The 23408-nt window shown below is 42.8% G+C and overlaps 1 protein-coding gene across 3 annotated transcripts in view; it reads left to right on the top strand.

The window, feature by feature from the left end:
- Positions 1–23408, top strand: part of Rbms3 (RNA binding motif single stranded interacting protein 3) — a 672329-nt gene that overhangs the window by 195361 nt on the left and 453560 nt on the right. For all 3 annotated transcript variants that reach the window (XM_029481347.1, XM_021171492.2, XM_029481346.1), the window contains exon 3: positions 10080–10138. In XM_029481347.1, the coding sequence (XP_029337207.1) occupies positions 10080–10138 (59 nt within the window). The remainder of the gene's footprint in view (positions 1–10079; positions 10139–23408) is intronic.

Here is a 23408-nt window from a genome sequence, read left to right as displayed (position 1 = left end):
AGCGTTTGGAAGCTGATTATGGGATGGATCCCCGGATATGGCAGTCTCTAGATGGTCCATCCACAACAAAATTAAATGAAAAATAAACAGAAAACGTCCACTTTGGGGTGATGATGGCTGTTTCAGGTTCATGCCTGCTTCTGATTATAGGACTGGTGGGAACATTGCATAGTTAATAATTAATAATTTTCACCAGCTTTCTCTCTGCACAGCATCCTAACTCAGCCAAACTTTTAACCGTCCCCTCTCATTGTAGGTGAAGGAAGAGTGTGACCTAGAGGGCGCCTGTGTTTCCTTCTCTTTCTTCTTAAGATCAGTTGTGAAGGAATGTCAGAGCAGCTGAACCTGTGGTGTAAGCTGTCATTGCATTAGCCGAATGATTAATAACTGAGCGTGAGAACTGAAAAAAGAGAGACTGGGTCATTTTGCTCAGATGGTAAAGCGCTTGCTTGCAAGGACAAGGACCTGAACTTAATCCCCCAAACTCACATAGAAACAGCGGGGCCTTGCACACACTTATATTCCCAGGCTGGGGAACAGAGGTGGAGATGAGCATCCCAGGGTTCACTGGCCACCGGACAAGTGAGAGAGCCTGCCACATTCAAAAACATGGATGGTACATGAGAAATGACTGCAAGCTGACCTTTGACCTTGTGCAGAGGTACTCATGCATACACAATTGTGCCCGCGCAAACACACACGCACCATCACACGAAAGGTCACTCCCTGTCTTTCAACACATTCTATTCTTGAGACAAAAGAACAGGTTTTCCGTTTAAAACATGGGACAGTGAAAACTTTCTAGATGAGCGGTAGATGGTGACATATTTGCCCCTCTGGGCTTTGATCTTCCTCAGACAGAATGCTCGCTCGTTGCTCTCTAGCACATAACCATCTGCTCCACCACAGGGGCCTGGTGCTGATGTAGTGCCAGCCAGAAGCTCGCTCAGCTAGAACGTCTCTCTAGAAGACTGCTAGTTTGGGGATCCTGTATCCCTTCATCAGATTCCATCTGCATTCCCTTTGATCATTTGATCTCTTTCTCCTGTAGAGTCAATGTAGACCCCTTATTGAAGCCCAGGCATGGTGCATAGTGGGATTCAGACCACTGTCAGTACAATGTACTGTCAGTGAGCATGATGTCAGGGTCTTGGTCCTCAGCAGCTCATGGTCGTGTGTGCTGTGGACACCCTTGCTACCTGTAGGTGTCTACCTCATCCTGAGTCCTGAGGGCTGGAACTGGGAACTGTTCTGGAGTTGGTTCGTTTCTGGAGTGGTGGTCCTCAAGAGGACAATGACAGCAGAAGACCCCCAGGGACCTTATAAGAGATATAAACTCTACAGTGTTATGCCATATCTACTGAAAGAGGACTTCCCTCATGGGCCAGTCTACCCATCAGTGCTAGCTAGTCCTCTGTGGCACTTAGGCAGGCATTAAAGTTTGAGGACTAGTTTGTTGATGTTCTTTAAAGTGGGTCAAATTTGAAGTACAGAACTATAGTACTGTAATGGTACATACCTACTATTAGCGCGGTGGATACTTTGACCGTAGCATACTTGTTCAGAAGAGAAGTGTGTTTTGCCTTTGTTTCTCTTATGTCTAAGATATATAAAATCATCTCTGAACTAGTGAGAGGGACTGGTGGGTAAAGGTGCTTGCTGTCAAGCCGAAGACTTCGGTTTGATCTCTTGGTCCCTCAGGGTGGAAGGAGAAAGCTGATCCCCTCACATTGTCCTCTGGCCTCTGCACGCAAACCATAGTGCACTCATGCAAGCACACTATGCACACCACAAACACACACACACACACTCATGCACACGTGTAATCATGTGTACACCGTAAGTAAAAATATTTATATAATATTTTATACATATTATATTTATTATATAATTATATACAGTATATTTGTAGAGTATTTTATTTAAAATAATTTATATAAATGAAATTATATATAAATATATTATAATATAAATAATAAATTAAAAAATTAATAGCATTTTTTTTTTGGTTTTTCAAGACAGGGTTTCTCTGTATAGCCCTGGCTGTCCTGGAACCCACTCTGTAGACCCAGTTGGCCTTGAACTCAGAAATTCGCCTGCCTCTGCCTCCCAAGTGCTGGGATTAAAGGCATGTGCCACCATGCCAGGCTATTAATAGCATTTCTGATTGTCAAAGTATCACCCGGTTTCAAATACTTCCTTCTCCAAAAACTTTGCTTCAGTTCCCACTTCTAGATGTTCTCTTACATGTTTCTTATAGGGAGTATTTAAAAGAGGAATTCTGTCCACCAAGTTCCCTCGGGTCCCTTCCCTTACCCCAAAGCCAGCAGCCCCAGGGGCCGAGGTATTTATTATGTGAGTGTGTTGCTGTTGCCATAGTGAAATACTACACGAGATGGCTGAACAAAAACATATTTGTTCTCAGTTCTGTGTGCTGAAACCAAGCTGTGCGCATGCCTGTCTCTACCATGGGATCTCTGTAGTTTGTAGATAGCTGTATGGTTCCATGCATCTTCTCATGTCTTTCCTCTGTGCCTGCCTCGATCATACTGTACCAAGGTCTGCTCGCATGGCTTCTTTTCTACCTTAGCAGTCTCTAAGAAAGGCTCTGTCTCCCACTACTGTGGCTTCCTGAGAGTCTGGGGATGAAGATGCCAGCAGATTCATTTGGAAAGGAATATACTTATTCTCACCCATCACAATTACATATGCCCTTGGCCATCCTGTGTGGCTCAAAGTAGTTAACTGTTCAAAATATGAATTTTAACGTTAACACTTTGTTATTTATTTTATGTGTATGTATATCTGCATAAATTTATTTATGCCATGGGTATGTAGGTCTCCAAGGAAGCAGAAAGAACCCCCTGCAACTGGAGTATATAGGCCAGTATGAGACAACGTGTGGCTCTGTAAGATCAGCAAGTGCTCTAAGCCACTTAGCCAAGTCTCCATCTCCCCAAATATAAATTTTTGTGGATGTGTGTATGAACTGTGGCTGGGGTAGTTTATCATGGGCTGATCCCTATCTCAATCCAAGCGGGTCACTCCACCTACAAACACATTCCATTAGCGCCCCTAAATGCCAAAAAGGAAATGAATGAGCCACCCAAGAAGTAGGGGGAAAATCACATTTGCTAAATGGATAGTGTTTCATCCATTAAATGAATGTGATACCTTCTCTGCGTCTGGTATCCATACAGAAGGCATGTGAAAAATGACTTAGCTGAGAGTTAATTGATGGCAGAGACTCTATCTTTAGTCTCCGCCTGCATTTTTTTTGAATTAATATACACAGTGGGTGATGTGGTGAAGGATTCAAAAATAAATTCTCTGTAGAAATATCCTACCAATTTGATGTCTTAATAATGTATGAAGAGCAAACCCATCATAGCGGTTATTTTCCTTTCAACTTTGGCAAATAAAAGAAGCCTTGAGTTTAAATTAGGCTTGTGTATGAAACAATGAACTATGTCAACAAAACAGTTTGATGTTGCTGCACTGTAAGACAAAGGATAAATGCCAGAGAGTACTGGCTCTTCCTTTTACAAATTACATGTAAAATGTGTATTGAGAAGCTAGTGTGCAAGGAGTTTAAAAAGATGATCACCAACATAGGAATTTAATTTGAATTATGGATATGTGTGTCTCTGTGTGGTTTTGTGCACATGAGAGCAGGCGCCCCAAGAGGACAGAGGTGTAGGCTCTCTGGGGAGCTAGAGTTACAGGACAGTTTGAGTTACTCAACATAGCAGCTGAAAAGGAAGGTAGAATTCTCTGCAAGACCAGTATATATTCTTCACTACTGCTTGTTGTCTTAGTTATGGTTTTAATGCTGTGAACAGACACCATGACCAAGGCAAAACTTCATTGGTTTTAATTGGATTAAATTGGGGCTGGCTTACAAGTTTAGAGATTCAGTCGGTTATCATCAAGGTGGGGTATGGAAACATCCAGGCAGGCATGGTACAGGAGGAGCTGAAAGTTCTACATCTGGTTCTGAAGGAGAACAGGAGAAGACTGGTTTCCAGGAAGCTAGGACAAGTGTCTTAAAGCCCACCCCCATAGTGACACGCCTACTTCAACAAGGCCACACCTACTCCAATAAGGTCAGACCTCCTAATACCGCCATTCTCTAGACCAAACATATGCTAACTATTCCAGCCATCTCTCCATCCTTGTTAGTTACCATTTTAAAGAGCATTCTGAACATAAGGAAGGTGTTTGAACCCTGGTTGAACTGGGGACTCTGTGACCACATTGGGTAGTCGGTGGACATGTACACACAACATGGAGTAGTGCATGTTGGTTTCCAAGAGTGTCCTGCCAGGGCTGTTAAGGGCCCGTCCATGCAGGCTGGGGAAAGCCCACATGGAAAGGCTTACAATAGAAGTTCTCTTACTCAATTTATTTATTTCCACCAAGCATTTCAAGCCCCTGCAGGAGTCGGCTGTGGAGAGTATTTTATCTCTTCTTGCTGTAGGAAATGAAGGGATGGCAAAGGGAATTGGATTTATCTGGCACTCCAGGTCCTAGCAAGCTCATGGGACCCCCTTGGCTGTCCATTTTCAGGCATTATTTAGTGACACGGTCACATTTTCTAAGGCCAGATTTTGTCTTCCACTCATGGGTGACAGAGCTGAAGAAAATCTTTACAAAGACTTAAATCTTGATCTAAACCTTAAAAAGAGGAGGCATGGTTATATATGGTCACAGCTAGCCTTGAGCTTAAAGCATATAAAAATATATAGTTTTTTTTAATCTAACTACGTGTGTGTGTGTGTGTGTGTGTAAGTGGTTTGGGCCTTTAAATAGCATAGAAACCGAGGGATTAGTCTACAGGTAGAGTGCTTGCCCCAGGCACAAGACAGCCTTCTACTCTGTCCTTGATGTAGGCAAAAAAGGAGAAATTAAAACTAGCCTCGAATTTATTACGTATAACAGTTGTTGACTCTGTGGAGAATCCCATGCCTGTTATGCAGAAAGCACCTGTTTGTCACCATGAGCAATCAGGTGTGAACTGTGACCAGCAACCGTTAAATACCATCTCTGTTGTTTCAAAGCAAACTTTGTGACATAGTTGTTAATGTAATACATTATCTCTGAACCCAGGAATGAAGTTCCTGCAACTCTGATAAGTGTCTGTGTGTGTGTGTGTGTGTGTGTGTGTGTGTGTGTGCACGCGCGCGCGTGTATGTGTATGTGCATGTGTATGAACGTGCTTGTGAGTGTGACTTGGGAAGCACCCATGTTCTGTGTTTTCTGGCTTCTGCTGCACTGGAAAGCTGAGCCTGGGATGTATAACCACTAGGATGGATGGGGGTAGTTTAGAACAAGTGTGGTTTGTATCTTTTTTAGAGACAGCAAGAATATCAGAGAGAAACAGAGTCACAGAGAGACAGACACAGAAAGAAACAAAGACATACACACACAGAGAGAGACAGAGACAGAGAGAGACAGAGAGAGACAAAGAGATGGATTTACAGTTATATCATCAATTTTGGAAAATAAAGTTATTCTCTTCATTTTATTTACTTAACAAAATAATTAATGCTTTAATTTTTTATCCTGCTTTTTGCAGGAGTGCATCCACTATTTTTTTTCTCACTATAAAGCAGTACTATAGTTTTTCACATATAGCACTGACTGAGTGAGACACTCATCTGGGTTGTTTCAGCACAGTAGGACAGCATAGTCTCGGAGCACTGTTGTTGGCTGGGATTCAGTGTGAGATGCGCTCATTTCTAATCGTGTCTTCACTAAGTTTCAACTTTGAAGGTACTTATGGAAAAAGAATACTGCAGGACTAGCTTTAGAAACCAATGAAGTGGGGCTAGAGCGACAGCTCAGTGGCTAAGAGCACTTCTGACAGAGGACCCCATTCAGTGGCTCACAGCCACCCATTCCAGGCTATCTGATGCCCTCTTCTGACCACCACCTGGAGCGTGCACACATGTGGAGAAGAGGCATATATACAGATAAAACATTCATAAAATAAAAATAAAGATGCAAAATAAAAATAGAGACAGAGAATCAGATTTTTAAAAAAAAACTTTAAATACAGTTCAGAAGATTTTTTTTGTTTTTTTGTTTTTAAAGATTTGTTTGTTTGTTTATTTATTTATTTATTTATTTATTTATTTATTATATGTAAGTACACTGTAGCTGTCTTCAGACACTCCAGAAGAGGGCATCAGATTTTTGTTACAGATGGTTGTGAGCCACCATGTGGTTGCTGGGATTTGAACTCAGGACCTTTGGAAGAGCAGTCGGTGGTGCTCTTACCCACTGAGTCATCTCACCAGCCCCCCAGAAGTTTTATCTTAAGGATTCTATACCTGTTGTGCATTAGTTTTATGTTTTGAACTCTGTGTCTGACTGTCTCCTCGTCTTCCTCCTCCTCCTCTCCTCCTCCTCCTCCTCCTTCTTTACTCCTTTCCTCCCTCCATTTCTCTCTCCCTCCTTCCTTTAATCTCTTGAATACTGTGTTAGTGTCACTTTTCAACAGAATAACGACATTTTTGCCTCTCCATGTTTCCTTCTTTCTCTCCTCTTTTCTCTCATTACAAACATTTTACCATTAAATAACTTTGTTTATTCATGTTACATCCTGATTGCAGCCCTCCTTCCAGTCCCCCTCACATAGCCTTTCCTCCATCCCCCCCCTTTACCTCTGAAAAGCTGGTGGTCCCTGCTGGGGAGAGTCAGCCCACCCTGGCCCCTTTAGTCACTGTTGGACTAGGTGTATATCCTTTCTCACTGAGACCAGGCAACACAACCCAGCTAGGAGATCAGGATCCACAGGCAGGCAATAGAGTCAAAGTAAGTCTCCACTCCAGTTGTTGGGGTATCTGCATGAAGACTAAGCTGCACATGTATTACATATGTGAAGGGGAGGGGGGCTAGATCCAGCCCTTGCATGTCCTTCTATTGGTGGTTTAGTCTCTGGGAGACCCTAAAGGTCCATGTTAGTTGAGCCTGTTGGTCTTCCTGTGGAATCCCTATCCCCTCTGGGTTCTTCAGTTCTTCCCCCAGCTCTTCCACAAGACTTCCTGAGCTCTGTCAAATGTTTGGCTGTGGGCCTCTGCATCTGTTTCAATCAGCTGCTGGGTGGAGTTTCTCAGAGGATAGTTATGCTAAGTCTTGTCTGTGAACCCAGGCTGACAGATTCAAGCATACCTTGAGGTTCCAAGGTAGTTGAAGGAGGAAGGCAGGCCAGCAGTGTGTCCACATGGGTCTACTGAGGACATCTTGGCACACAACCCTCCCCCACCCCCAACACACACACACAAGTGTCAGAGGTTGCTACAGCACTCACTTATGTCCGTCTCACACAAGGTACCGAGGATCCAGGCCAGCAGTGACAAATATAGCTGTCAACAGTGTCTTCACGTGTTGCATCTTTGTGGCAAGGCTTTGACCGACAAAGAGGCACCAAGGTCTCACAGTATGTTCCTGTAGATCCACTACCTGTTTAGTCACAGTGGTAGTTTGTTTCTTCCACCCACGCGTAGATCTCCATGGAGACGTGGCTGATTGGCACATTCATCAAGTTGAGTTCACGGTGGTCTCCAAGGAATCCTGGTGCACAGTCACAGAAATAAGCCCCAAGAACATCCTGTCACGTGGTACCACATAGACACGGCTGGGATCCACATTCATCAATTTCCAACTCACAGTTCACACCAGAACACTCTTGAAGATAGTCACACCAACTTTTTGTTTTTTTTAAAGCACCCATTTTTCTGAGCCACTATACCTAGTGAGCATCCATCTGGTTACCTGATATGACCTGTGGAACTTTCTCCTCTAAGGGTAGTACTGAAGTATGATAGCATATTTTTCTGGCTATTTTCTGTGGGGGGTCTCTGCAAACACCATGGCCGGCAGAGTAATAATCCAAACGAGGCAAGAAGGAAATCTGGTTCAACAGGCTCAATAGCTGGCATTGGTTCAAACTTCTGAAGTCTGATATGGGCAGTTTATTTTAGGCATACTTAAGTATGGTCCAATTTGTAAACTTCCTGGTGTAACACAGTGAGGTATAACTATATACAACTTTTTCTCTGAGTTCATGCAACTTCTTCCATGAAGATGAGTCCTAAAGATGTGTGTTACCCGAAGGGCTCAGGGGAGGATCTGGTGTAGTCTGGGTCATACAGAGAGTGTAGAGGTCATCTCAACCATGCACCATCTCCAGTCATGGTTGTAGGAGTTTGGGGAGCAACGAGGGGGAGGGGGTGTTTGGCTATACCTTTTAATGGCCATGTAGATTATTAAGTATCTTTGATCCTGCTTGTGAGAGCTTGGTATGACCAGACCCAATAAACAACATGAAATTACCTAGTTATTAGCCACCATCAGGGAGGATGAGTTGTAGACCTCTCTCTTCCTTTGAAGGAGACAACTCTGCTTGTTCAACAGTCCTCATTCTCCTACTGCCCTATGTGAACATAAGGACCTTTGTGTTCCCCAAATTTTCCCCAGACAGAAAACTTGAGGATGAACTAGAATGTGAACAGGAAATGTATATTGATGCCCGCAAACCTAGTGCTAGGGAAACAGAGGCAAGAATATGTTTAGTTCTGGACCAGCCTGGAAATATAGTGGAGGGGAAAGAATATGATCACCATATACTATATGAAAAAAGTGTTTTGAAGAAAGTAAAAAGAAAATGAAGGCAATGGTAGAATGGTATCCCAGCATGCCCAGGATAGCCTTGGATTTCTTACAGAGCTAAGGATGTCTCAGGAAAGCCTTGGATTTCTTACAGAGCTAAGGATGTCTCAGGATGTCCTCAGATTTCTTACATAGCTAAGGATATCTCGAACTTGTGATTCCCCCGCCAACACTTGGCATGACAGACATGCACCACCACTTCTAGTTTATGCAGCTCTGGGGATTGAACCCAGGACTTTGTGCCTGTCAGCCAAAGACTATTACCTTACTGGCCACATCTGTCTCCTAGTGGAAGATTTTGAGAACTGAAATTTTCAGGGACTGGTCCTCTGAGGGAGGTGATCAGAGAGAGCGGTATGAGGAAAAGCCAGATGTAGAGGCAGCTACCCTGCCTCTCATGCTGCCCCCAGCACTGCAGGCAAAGCCATCAGCCTTCAGAACAACCCTGCAAGGGGGACAGTGTTCCTCTCAGCAATCGTCCTCTGCTCACGGGAAGCCCATTTGTTATTTATTCATTAAGTTTATTCATTTTCTTATTCTGTGTATACAAATGTTTGGCCTACCTGCATTTCTGTGCACCACATGTGCTCCTGGTGCTGGTTGAGGTCAGAGAGGATGTAGGATCCTCAGGGACTAAATAATAATAACAATAATAATTTTATTATATAATAATTGTTATATAAATTATTATTATTATTATTATTATTATTATTATTATTATTACTATTATTATTATTTTGCAACTGAGTCTCATGTATTCCAGGCTGACTTTGAATTCCCCATGTGGCCAAGGATCACCATGAACTCTTGATCCTCCTGCCCCCACCTCTTGCCTGCTGTGACTGCAGAAGCATAACAATATATCTGGTAAATGGGTTGCTGGGGACTGAATCTGGAGCAGGGTTCATGCCAGCCAGGCACTCTCTCAACTGAGCTAACTCCCCAGCCTGAAACTTCTCAATTTTACAGAAGGAGATGTGGTGGCTGTGAGGAGCTGGACTAAAATGTTCAGGACAACAGCAGAGGTCTGAGTGAGAATTGGTCACAGGCCCCAGCCTAGCAGCATGCCTTACTGTGGAGGTACACAGCTGGCTCTGCATGTTGCTTCCCTCTATGGATACCTGTGCCACCCTGATGGGCATACGCCTCTAGGCCCAGCCCAGTGCTCACCCACAGAAGCAGAGTCCCAGGGTATCAAGAATAGCGGGTACAATAGTAGCCTGGTGTGAGAGTGGAGCTCACCCTCCCAGTTGCACCTGTGCTAAGTAGTGTGTGCCCCAATGTTCATGAAAGTCATGTGAGTGTCTTCACTGGGTCGCAATAACACAGAGCTTTGTGTTCTCTCTCTCTCTCTCTCTCTCTCTCTCTCTCTCTCTCTCTCTCTCTCTCTCTCTCTCTCCCAGGTATGGAAAAATCGTATCCACAAAGGCAATTCTTGACAAGACTACGAATCAGTGCAAAGGTAGGTGTGAATTTCTCCCCACCCTTCAGTCGATGGTGCCTCCAGCAGCACGGGACCGTGGTGTGCAGGGCATGGCAAACCCGTGGGACGTTGTCAGTGCTTTGAGGGGTTGCATTCCTGGTAACGTTGCTCATTAATTTTTTTTTTTCATTAACAAACAAGATGAAAATCACAAATCAGGACAAGTATCAAATTGCTTCAACAGAAAACTAAATTACCTTCTAACAACTTCGGGTTGGTCTAATTCGAATGCTATTATCAATGATATAAATTGATTTCCTATATAAAGATGAGGTGCACTGGGGGGGGGAAATGGTCTCAGGCAAATCATGCTTTAATTTCTCTGTTCTTCAGAGCTCTTGCAACATTTGTTGACAGGAACGAATTTAATGATGGGCCAATTGGATCTATGCTTTGGCTATAAATATCTCACAAGATTTCAGGGTATTATTAAGTTAGGCTTTTTCACTCCCTGCTGGAAATATTCCAGAATCATTTGACAATGTCTGTGGCTTGCGTTTCTTCATGTCTTGAATCTCACGCAATGTTTAAAGGTTACATTAAATTATTTGCATAATCTATACGGTCACTGCTACATGACTTGTTTCTGACTGGGAAATTAGAATGCTTCTTGTCACATACATTATTTCTTGCCCTTAATCCAGTATGCATTGTAATACTGAAATCAAGCACTGTGGGCAAGGCAAAAAGAGCATGTGCCAGTGTTAGCAAAGGACATTCATGTCCTCCTAAATGTACCCTGACCTTCCGGGTAATGGTAGTCAGATTCATTTCAGTAGCTTTTCAAAGAAAAGTGTTGCTTGTCTTTGACCAACTCAGACTAAACAGGAACAAGACAGAGAACATCAGCTTGTAAGTTCTGTCTCTAAATACTTCAATTTACGGTTGAAAACAAACACACCCCAAGATAAGCAAGCGTAGACGCTTGCCCGCAGTTCCAGCACCTGGAAGGCAGAGGGGGGTGGGTTTCAACCATGTTCGCTAGCTAGGCTAGCTGAATCTATGAGGTCTGGGTTCATATAGAGCCTCCCTCAGCAAAGGTGGGGAAACCAAGGGAGGTGCCCAGGGCACACATCTCTGGCTTTCACATGCACACGGAAAAGCAAACCCCAACATCTTCAGGGGGACCGTTATGACCGTCACTGTCAGTGTGGCGAGGAGATCCCAGAAGGAGCTGCAGAACACTGGAGGAGAATGTTTCCTTCTTAGGAATGAAAATTATAAAATTCAGAAAGCAAGGGATGGCCAGGAAATCTAGATGCTCAGGGACATTTTACAATTTACATTGTAAATAATTACAGTTATTATGTAAAGTTATTTACAATTATCCAGGAAACATTGCTGTGGTCAATGAAAAGAGACACAGAGCTTTGGAGCTTTTAAAAATTGTATCTGTTGGATCTTAGTGATTGTGAGCACTTGTGAGAACCTGAATTCAGTTTCCAGAACCAACATGGTATCTCACAACTGTAACTCCAGCCCCAAAGTATCCCATGCCCTCTTCTGGCTTCCGTGAGCATTGGATGCACACACACACACACACACACACACACACACACACACACAGGCAAAATCCATAAACACATAAAATAGAAATAATAATGTTAAATAAAAGAAAAATAAAAGTGTATCCTGTATACAACATGGGCCTCTTATTAGTAGTTGTTTGTGGCAATCATACTTTGATTTCTGTGTATTTCAGAAAAGATGTTTTAGGGGAAGAATGAGCGGAGCTGAATTACTGACTAAGAAGTAGAGAATGTGTGCCTATCTGTCTGTCTGTCTATCTATCTATCTATCTATCTATCTATCTATCTATCTATCTATCTATCTATCATCTATCTGTCTGTCTGTTTATCATGTATCTATCCATCCACCCATATGCTATCAACCTATAGTTCTAGGGGAGGAAATGAGAAAGGTGTCACCCTGCTTCCTAACACCCTAGTAGGATGGGGGTGGCTGTGAGAGATTTCAGAAGTTTTTACCAGCAGATACAAATAGGATAAACAATTGTACTTGAGAAAAAATGCTGATAACTGCTTATGGTGGCCATGGAAAATGCTGAAGAAGAAGAAGGGACTACATATGAGCTGGCCAAGGTGCAGGGGCTTGATTAGCCAGTCACTGAGGAATGAAGAAGGATATTAGAGTCCTCCAAAAGGGAAACAGGGAAAGACCAGAAAAAGAACCTCATTTGGGAAGTCATGTGGAGAAATAATGAGATTAATACCAGAGATCCAGGGTAGAGAAGGGAGGCTTTTGTACCATCTGATAATAGAAGAATCTAAGTTGTAGAGTCTCGGTGTGGGTGATATGAAGACTTAACTTGCTCGTCCTGTGGAAGGAGGAATGTTGTGGAAAAGCAAAAACAAGCAAGCAAGCAAGCCAGCAAGCCAGCAAGCAGATCTCAATCTGGAAAGGCTGAGGAGTTGGCTCAGTGACTGAGAGCACTTGGTATTCCTGCTGAGGAGCCAGCACCACACCCTGTAACTCCAGCCCCAGGGGATCTGATGCCCTCTTCTACCTTCTGTGGACACTTGCACACACATGCACACACAGAGGAAAATGCATACACACATATAAACATAAATAAGAATTAATTTTAATATGGATTATTACAATCACATAGTAATAAATAATAATGTTGATTAGGAGGACTGTAAGAGGAATAGTGTCCACAGAACAAGTTAGACAGCCACAAGGAACAGGAAGATGTCAGCGATTGACAATGATAGTTTAGGTGCACTTAGGCAGCAGATGTAGCATGTATACCATCTATGCTGGTTAACGTGAATGTGCCCATCCATCCCTCTTAGCGATGTGTTCAATGGGCAAAGCCTTCTACAAAGGCTTTGTGGAAAAAAAGCAGTGAAGGGCATAATGTTGATACTATTGTGACACACAAAAGATTTTCTCAAATACTTTATCCAAACCTGTTTTCAAAACTATGACCGTATATGCCGCACAAGGCTAACTGTTCTTCCTCTGTATTCAGAGAAATATTGGTTTCTGAGGTATATAAAACTGTTATATAGCTATTAAGATTGGAATCGCGAGGATTGCACTGTCAAAACCCTGAGAAATATTTATGGTATGGAGGTAAATCAATATAAAAAGAATATTGGAATGAGCATATTATATATGGAGAGGTATCAACACGTGGGAGCTGTCTCTATGACTACGGTGGAGTCTTACCACTCAGGTGTAGTTGTCTCTCAGCAGACCAACTATGTGGCTTAGGCTCAGTCACTCAGCCCCACTGAATTCTGTGCATGAAGAGCTAATGGTGACAGGAAGGGTTTGCACATAGTGTGTTGTGATGCTACATACAGATGCTACATACAGATAAAGCTCGACATATACTTTATATTACAGTACTTGAACACATATGCACACACATAGACAAATACACAGCTATACATAAACATGAATAAAAATAAATCTTAAGATTTCAAATGTAAGAGGACTGGAAGAGCAATAGCATCCACAGAACAAGTTAGGCAGCCACAGGGGACAGGAAAATGTCCACAATATACATGTGTTCTCAATGAAACATACACAAAATAAACACTTCACAGAAAATTCTAGCGACTTATTTGTGTCAGTGCTGTGGACATACATGTGTGTGCATGTGTATGTATGTGTGTACATGTGTATGTATATGTGTGCATGTGTATGTATGTGTGTGCATGTGTATGTATGTGTGCATGTGCATGTATGTGTGTGTATGTGTATGTATGTGTGTGCATGTGCACAGCTGTGCGCATACTTGTGTAATGTTAGATGTCTTCCTTGGTTGCTCTCTATCTTATTTTTAATACAGGACTTTCACCAAATCTGTAGCTCACTGGTTCAGCTAGACTGGCTGACCAGCAAGTCACAGAGACACTCCCGTCTCTGCCTCTTAAGAGGCATGTTAACATTTATGTGGGTTCCAGGGATCAGAACTCAGATCTTCTCATTTGTATAGCAATCGCTTTACCCACTGACCATCCCTCCTGCCCAGGAGGCTGTAATATCTTTGTTTGTTTCTTTGTGGCAATTTGTGTGTGTGTGTGTGTGTGTGTGTGCTTCATGTCTGAGAACACTTGTACCTGCAAGTGTGTGTGTGTAACTGCAACCTATGTGTGTTTCTTTATAGAGGCCCAAAGCTGATGTCAGGAATCTACCTTAATTGGATCTACTTTATTCACTGGGGTGAGGTCTCTCAGTTAAACACACACACAGCTAGCTTGTTAGCTTTCTCTGGGAAATCTGTTGTCTCTTTGTTCCTAGTGCCGGAATTACAGATGGGTCACCACTCATGCTTGTGGGTCCTGAGGATTCGAACTCAGGTCCTTTTGCTTGGACAGCAAGTTCATTACCCAGGAAGTCCAGGGCAGCATTAGAAAGGAAAATTATGTTAGTGCAGAACCACAGCCATTTGTTATTTTAATATTTCTTTTAATCTATTTTGTGGTATTTTCAAGAAAAAATAAACGCAGCACCCAGAACTGATTTCAATAGTGTTTTTGCTTTCTTTTTATATATGTGTGTGACCATCTGGGCAGCATGTCTGTTCACCCTGTGCATGCAGTACCCAAAGATACCAGAAGAGGGCATCAGGTCTTCTGGGACTGGTGATAAAGAGGTTTGTGGATTTCCATGATGGTAGGGAGAATGGATCCCCTCCTTATTCTTTTTTTTTTTTTTTTTTTTTTTTTTGGTTTTTTTNTTTCGAGACAGGGTTTCTCTGTATAGCCCTGGCTGTCCTGGAGCTCACTTTGTAGACCAGGCTGGCCTCGAACTCAGAAATCCACCTGCCTCCGCCTCCCGAGTGCTGGGATTAAAGGCGTGCGCCACCACGCCTGGCCCCTCCTTATTCTTAACCACGGAGCCATCGCCCCAGCCCAGAGCTAGTTTAAATTTTGTCTACATGTTGGTTATTCTATAAAACCTCAGGAACTCATGGCCATTCATGGTCTTGCTGTGTCAACTAATCTCACGTGTAATTGAGTTTGAAGAACACAATCTACAGTTTGTTGTTTTAAACAGTAAGCAGTGGTCAGGTCTTCCATGGGCTCATTCTTAGGAAAAAGATGAAAGTCTGGGAGGTGTCTGGAGATGGTTTATAAATGACTAAAATCATGGAGGCTGTTCTTAGAGGACACAACTTGGATTTAATCTCCCTATTACAACCTCCCTTCTAGCTGGAGGCTAGGTAACCAAAACAGACCTGCCAGAAGACATGGGTTTATTTATTTCTGTTTCTTTTTCTTTTTTTAAAATGTGTCGCCAGCTTTCCATAAAAAGCTACACAGGCTGAATATCCTCAAGTTTTGAAAGGCATGAGAAAAATAGGCATGTTAGTCTCCTTCAAGATGCAGACAGAAGGCGTCAGCTGGCCTCCATGTATCAACCCCCAGGCTCTGGTTCCGCCTCAGCTTCTAGTAGATAGCTTTTTATTCTTTTTAGGTCCCACCTGCAACCTGGACTGCAAGAGATCCGAACTCAGGTCTTCAGGTTTGTGTAGGAAATAGTTTATCTACTGAGCTATCTTCCCACCATATGTTTACATATTCATTTTATTTTTGACACAGGGTCTTGCTATGCAGCTGGCCCAGCATGCACAGATCTGCCTGCCTCTGCCTCCCAAGCACTGGGATTCAACAATGCACAGCCACACTCAGCGTCCCACGCTTGCTTGAGTGCTTTAAAGCTCTTTCTAGTATGTGGATGGGGGACCATAGATTGGAGTAAGTTTAGAACTGGTCAATATACTTCTCATGCCACTCATAATTGCTAAGGAGGCTTATTGATATAGGACATTCAGGTAGGGCCAGGAATGAAAAGTCCCCTGAGCCTGGAGAGAGGATGTGGCTTAGTCTCTCATGCTAGGTCAGGTGTGGCTGAGTGTGAAGTAGCCTCTGCATCTACACAGGCCCTTGTACCATGACACACACAGAGCAGGGGTATACCTTCGTGCATGCGGGACTACTTAATCTAGTCAGGTAGCATGGCTACCCTGAGGTCTTTCATAGAGAAACAACTCAAGGAGAGGAGGGCGGTTGGTATCGTGCTGTGGAGAGCTTTTCTCAAGTGCCTTTTATTTTCTGAAATCAACCTGCGCAAAAAATAAATGTTCTGTGAAATTTATGAGTCTGAGGAATTGCATTTTGAGAGGACTAGGTACCTCCAACAAGGTGGGCTCACAGTCTATTGAGCAAGAGGCTTATGAAAGAAAATGGTGTGAAAAACACATCTATTCAATTTTCAAATAATGGGATCGGATTACAAAAATAAATAAATAAATGAAAAGACCAAACAGTTTCACTTCCGGCAAATAGCTTTTCCTGTGTGACAATGGATGTGTGATTGTTCCTTGGGCTCCTCTTGGGGCTCCCTCATCTACTCTGACATTGATCTGACACCTCACCTCATCACAGGCAGCATGCATGTGTGCACGTGTGCTGTGTGCATGTGTGTACAGGTATGCATGTGTGTACATGTATGCACATGTGTACATGTGTGCATGTGTGTACATGTGTGCATGTGAGTACATGTGTGCACGTGTGCAGTGTACATGTGTGCACGTGTGCATGTGTGTACATGTGCATGTGTGCACTTGTGCACATACGTGTGCATGTGCTTGAGTGGGTACTAATATCATCTCCCAGTCTTATTTCCAGAAGGTTGGTTCATGTGGAGACTCCAGTAACTTCTGTCAGGCCATCCTGCTGTTCTGTGCCTTTTATTTAGACAGACATGCCCAACCCTTGGACATCCTGAGACCTTGTTGTCATCTCCAAAGTTCACACTCACGCATCACACAAATGATGTACCAAGAACAAACAAACTAAAAACAATGAAAAACTTACAATATTTTAAGTATGTTTACAGGTTTATAATTTTGTGCTGGGTCACATTCATAGATATCCAGGGGGCATGCAACCCGTGGCCCATGGGATAGACCATGGGATGGACACACCTCTATGAAATTCCAAAGCTGGCTATGCCTTGATAGTGTTCCTCAACCAGGCAGCCAAAGGCTGCTCCTCTGCCCAGGGTCATCCATGGTGAGCATGTGTTCCCAGTACCAGGATACTAAAATGCTTGTCGCTATTGTTGATCCAGTGTTAACTTGTAAACTTTCTAGAATAAGCAATGAGATAGGTTCTCTCTTGTGGCTTGGGGAGTCACAAGCTTGCTACATTGTTTACTGACTGCTATATCGATATTAGGCAAAAGTAATAAAAAGTAACTGCAAACATTACATCTCACAAGAAACACTGCTGTTTTAATCATGGATTTTTATATGACAGCATTTAATACTGTTTCCCACCTCCCAGTTCTTTTATACAAGAAGAGATAATATGATTTATTAGCCAAATTCTAATAGTTACAATGACATATTAAGTAGCTTAAAATCAGGCTGGTAGAGTGATATTTTCAGTCGTAATCATAATGTGACTTATTGGCCCATTATTTTTGATGTTTAACACTTATCCTGTATATGTGCATGGGTCTATATGGTGGTATGTATATACCTTTGTACTGAGTTTGTAGTCTTTGTCTAGTGTGTATTCACCTCCAACTCCATGTGAGACTTCTTACTCCTGGGCTCTTCAGCCCACAGGGCAATTCTAGGGGCTACTTGAATTCTAGGGCCTTACTTTCTCATGTGGGAACCTCTGATGTCACCTCAGAGGAAACCCCAAGTCCCATGAGACGTATCAAGATGCCAAAAGCATAGTGTGAAATGTGTTTCACTGAACTAGTCTTGGGAAGAAGTCAGAAGATTTATTTTATGATTTAGAGTTCATCCCGTTTTCTGGTTTGAGTATCCATTTCTGATCATCTATAATTATATAAATATATGGGAGATTCTAGATATGAATCTACATTGAAAGTAATATGTTAACTCTGATCACGTACGGTGCACAGATATAGTGTATATGCATCTGTAGATTTGTTAAAAGGCCAACACTGGGGCTGGAGCAATGTCTCAGTGGCCATGGGAACTCACTGCTCTTGCTGAAGACCCAGGTTTAGCTGCCAGCACTCACAGAGAGGCTCACAATAGCTGGTAACTCCGAGTGCCCTCTTCTGGCTTCCAGGACATCCTGCACACAGGCATATACATACAAACAAAGTAAGGAAACACATATAATTTTTAAAATGTCAATATTCAGTACCATGTTAACAAGAAAACTTTCAAATACCAAGAAGAATATTTTTCAGATATAAAATGGGGCCATAGGTCCATGGCAGAATGCTTTAATAGTGCAAACAAGGTGCTGGGTTCCATCCCCATGCATAGGGGGAAAATAAAAATACGTTCAGACACTCCTAATCCTTTTCTGTTCATACCTACACCAAGGAACTATGAAGATTACATTAACATTTCTTGAAAAAGTTATTTAATATTTGTGAATATCATTTTTTCCTCAATCATCAAATGAGCCTGTCTCTGTGACAAAGTAAAACTGAAAACTGTTTGAAGTCACGTGGTAAGCTGTAGGTACACAGGTCAAGTGAACCCCTCTGTGGGTCCGGTCTTGGGGTTCTGCTTGTGGGAACTTAGTACCATAGACATACATAGCTTTGTACAGTTCTGAGCTTGTGCTAAGTGTGGAAGCTGTGTGCGACTCAGGGTTTGCTGATAGCTGGAGGAGAAATGCTAAGAGGATGTTTCTTCCCTACATTTTGCAGTTGCCTATAGAATACCAAGGCCTGTGAGTCTGATGTTGCTGGGAAAAACACATTCCCTCACAGTGGCAGGGGGTGGGATTCATTCTGATTGAGTTGGATAGGTCCTGGAAAGAAAATATTTCTTTGTTCACACTCTGTGATCTTGGCCACTCTGCAGTGTTGTTTTACAAGTTCAAAGGCACAAAGAAGAAAAAAAAAGCCTTTAGACTCTTGCTTTGTTGCTGTGTCTGTCTATGTTGAAGCAGAGAGCTTTTAGGATGGGCTCCATAGCCACACAGTCTGAGGCTCGCCTTGCAGACATTACCTTATTGGTTAATCTCATTTCTATTGAACCAGGTACGTTCCTTCCATTCAGTTTAGATCTGAAGACAATGGAGTTTAAATGAGGGCATTTATTCTCATGTGCACAGTGAAACACCAAAAATAGAAAGTTGTAAAATCATAAACTGACTTTAAAGCATGCATATGTCATTCATCACCATTTAACAAGTAACTATTATCTGGCGGGGCCATTTCTTTACCCACAAAATATTGTAGATAAAATACTTGTGGACTGGGTTTACAGAATCACTAACAACCTTGTGTGTGCTTTGCCCTGTGCTGGGAGAGAAGAGAACTGTGTGGCTTGCAGTCAACTTCTAAACCTGTTAAGAAAGAGGCAGTCCATTTTATTGTGTTATTTATTAATTTAGTCTGTATTTGTGTGACCATGGTGGATGTAGATGTGTGTTGTGTATGTGCAGATGGGTGTGTATGTGTGGGAGAGTGTAAGCATGTCTATGTGTATGCATGGAGGCTCAAGGGGGGATGCAGTGTGTCCTGCCTTTAGTCTCTGCCTTCTTGTGTTGGAGACAGCCTGGAGTTAGGCTGGCAGCCAGTGAACCCCAGTGTTCCCCTGTCTCTGCCTCCACAGTGCTGGGATTACAAGCATAAGCCACTCCTTGCATTTCATGTGGGTGCTGGCAGGGGCTGGGGGTGGGGTTAAACAATTCAGGTTGTCCTGCTTGCACAGTGGGTATCCTTACACAGTGAGCCACCTCCTTACTTTCCGGTCCAGTTTGTTTTAATTGGTACACATTCAGGTTGCCATGCTACTCCTTCTGCTCATGTCAGCCCCGACAGGGAAGGCAGTGGAGTCCCTGAAGCTGCTGAAGAAGCTTTCTCTGTGGTGTCTTTAGTGAGATGCTGAACCCTAATAAACTATCAAGCTGCCAATCACGGCCGACGCCACTGTCGGAAGTTGTCCAGTATGGGAAAAATCAAGAAGGCAAGCAAAGGATTTCAGGGACACCATAGGCAGAGAAGACGGGGAGCCTTCAGATGAAGGCTATGTGAAAAACCGACAAGATGGAAAGAGTGAGGTCAAGGGCAGGATTTGGTGAGATGTGCAAGACCCCTTGGAAATCATGTGACTAGGAGTACTTTGGCTAAAGTAAAATAATTTTTTTTTAAAGTTAACTGATGAGGCACACATACCTCCAGTAGTATTGAGATAGTGTGATTTGTGAGGCTGGAGAGGCATCTCAGTGGCTATGAGCAATACATATAAAGGATCCAAGCTCAGACCCCAGGACCCATACCTGGCAAGTCACGATTGCCAGTAACTCCAGCTTCAGGGGACTAAACACCTTCTTCTGGTCTCTATGAGTTAGCACCTGATCACACATGATATTCATGTGTGCACATCACACACACACACACACAGAAACACATACACACACTCAGCAATGAAAACAAATCTTTAAAAATTACAATGACCTGAAAATTTTCAAAGAACCCATGGGATCATCTCAGGGATGGAGGGTCCCAGACCAGAAAACCTCTAATTTTGTATTTAAAGTATAAAGAATTATGAGAACTGCTGTATTCCTTCACAGGAACACAGGTGATTAAATAAAGAAGGAGATGGTGAGAGCAAACCCCAACTAGTGTAAAATTTCCCCCAAATTTTCCTTCTTTCCCCCATTTTTTTTTATTTGTTGTCCTGGGGCTTGCACCTACATCCTATTCCTCTGGCCAAGCGTTCACTCACCCAGCTACTCAGCTACATGCCCATCTCCTCCTCCATTGCTTTGCGAAAGAAATGACATCTGTCCCAAGTAGAATGTAGATATACATATACACAGCTCATATTTAAAATTATCGCATCTCCTATACATATAGATTCACTTGCGTTTGTCATGGTGTTATACAAAGATCACACGTGGAAAATATTTGTAATATAATTTTATTCTGAGAGAAGAAGTTAAATATTTATTTCAATAGTTGCCTTAAGGTTTTTTATTTTAGTTTAATGAAATATAATTCTCAAAATCAAAGCGATCAAAACAAAAACAAACAAACAAAAAAATACAGTACACTTCCTGCTCCCAAGGATTCTGTTGTGCGGCACCCCCTGGAGAAGACTTGCTCCTGCAGGTCAGGCTCCTTGGTTTTTCTTCTTTGGGGAGAAGTGATCTAAGAGAGCAATGAGTTTGTGCTGCAGGTATGGTAACTACAGCAAAGCTTAGTGGGGCTGGAGGGTTGGCTCAGCATTGAAAAGCACTGGTAGCTCTGTAGAGAAGCAGGGCTCAGATCTCACACCCATCGAGCAAGCTGGGTATCCCACATCTGCCTGCAACTCCAGTGCCCAAAGATCCAGTAACTTCTCCTGACCTACACATGAACACCCATGTATGCATACACACAGGCATACACACAATTATACACATGCATGTGTGTGCATACACACATACGTGCACACACCTTTTGAAAAAACCTTGGTTAAGCATGTATGGTGTGATGTATGATGTGATGTATGGTGTGATGTATGATGTGATGTATGGTGTGATGTATGAGGCACATTTTAAATGCATGTGAAACATAGCCTTTCCATCCTGCATCAGCTTCACTTGCCATTATTATTCCTGTTATTAAATAATGGCTAATATCACATAGATGCATCCTTATGGTGTATCCAGTCCTTATTCTCCTTCCTATCCATGTGACCTTTAAAGGTTTCTGTTTAAAGCCTAGGCTTTGGCTCTATTTTCTTTTAGGGAAAAATTCCAAAATCCTTATAGAGTGTATCTGTCCAGATATAAGTGACCTTCTGCAGACAAGGAGAAGCAAATATTCTGGGTGAACTGGTAAGGACATGAGATGCATGGGAAGCCAGGGGCAGGAATTGTGGTACCTCCACAGACCCATGGCTTTCTGAAACCAGCCCCAACAGTGTAACTGTATACAGGTGCAGGTGAATTTGTCCCTCTGTTCACTAAAGCATGAGAGAGAGAGAGAGAGAGAGAGAGAGAGAGAGAGAGAGAGAGAGAGAGAGAGAGAGAGATTTCATACTCCCTTCCATCAGTGGGACCAGCCAACCAGTCCAGCAGTGAAATGTGAGATAGACAAGACTGAGGATTCCAGATTGAAATAAAGAGCTAGAAATAAAGTTAGGAGGATAGAGAGGACCAAGAGGAGGAGGCTTCCTGCCCAATCAGGAGGAAGGAGGAAAGATGGAAGAAGAAGATAAGGAGGAGGGTGAGGAAAAAGAGAATGAGGGAGAAGGGGAGGAAGAGGGTTAAGTAGGAGAGGAAGAAGAAAAGGAATGACGAGGAGGAGGAAACAAGAAGAAAGAAAAAAGAAAGAGAGAAAGAATGAGAGAGAAAGAGAGAGAGAGTGAGAGAGAGAGAGAGAGAGAGAGAGAGGAAGGAAGGAAGGAAGGAAGAAAGAAAGAAAGAAAGAAAGAAAGAAAGAAAGAAAGAAAGAAAGAAAGAAAGAAAGAAAGAAAGAGGAAAAAGAAGAAACAGCAGATTCAGAGAAGGAGAACAGAGGAGGAAGAGGGTGCCTTCTTAGGGCCTGGGTCAGGAATGGTGTCCTCATTTGATTTCTCGGGCGAGAAGCCATGCTTCCTCTTGTGAACTCAATGTGAATTATGATGCTACGTTGTCCTCTCTCAGATGTGACAAACATTGGTTCTGCGACATGTCATCTCACAGATGTGACAAACATTTGTTCTGCTGGTAGACTGTGTAGTATTATAAATAGGCTGTGTAACTGAGTCCCCACCAAGGTCTTCATTTATAACACTCTCATAATGCATCAGAGAGAAAATGCATGTGGGGCAGAGGACTGTCATTTGGCTCCACCATGCTTTAAAAACATTTAAGCTCTGGGGGGTACTGGTTAGTCCATATTGTTGTTCCACCTATAAGGTTGCAGACCCCTTCAGCTCCTTGGGTACTTTCTCTAGCTCCTCCATTGGGGGACCCTGTGTTCCATCCAGCAGATGACTCTGAGCATCCACTTCTGTATTTGCAAGGCACTGGCATAGCCTCACAAGAGACAGCTATATCTGGGTCCTTTCAGCAAAATCTTGCTGGCGTATGCAATAGTGTCTGTGTTTGTTGGCTGATTATGGGATAGGTCCCCGGGTGGGGCAATCTCTGGATGGTCCATCCTTTTGACTCAGCTCCAAACTTGTCTCTGTAACTCCTTCCATGGGTATGTTGTTCCCATTCTAAGGAGGAATGAAGTGTCCATGCATTGGTCTTCCTTCTTCTTGATTTTCTTGTGT

The sequence above is a fragment of the Mus caroli genome, chromosome 9, assembly GCF_900094665.2.
Source record: "Mus caroli chromosome 9, CAROLI_EIJ_v1.1, whole genome shotgun sequence".
NCBI lineage: Eukaryota > Metazoa > Chordata > Mammalia > Rodentia > Muridae > Mus > Mus caroli.
This window is presented reverse-complemented; position numbering and strand designations above follow the sequence as displayed.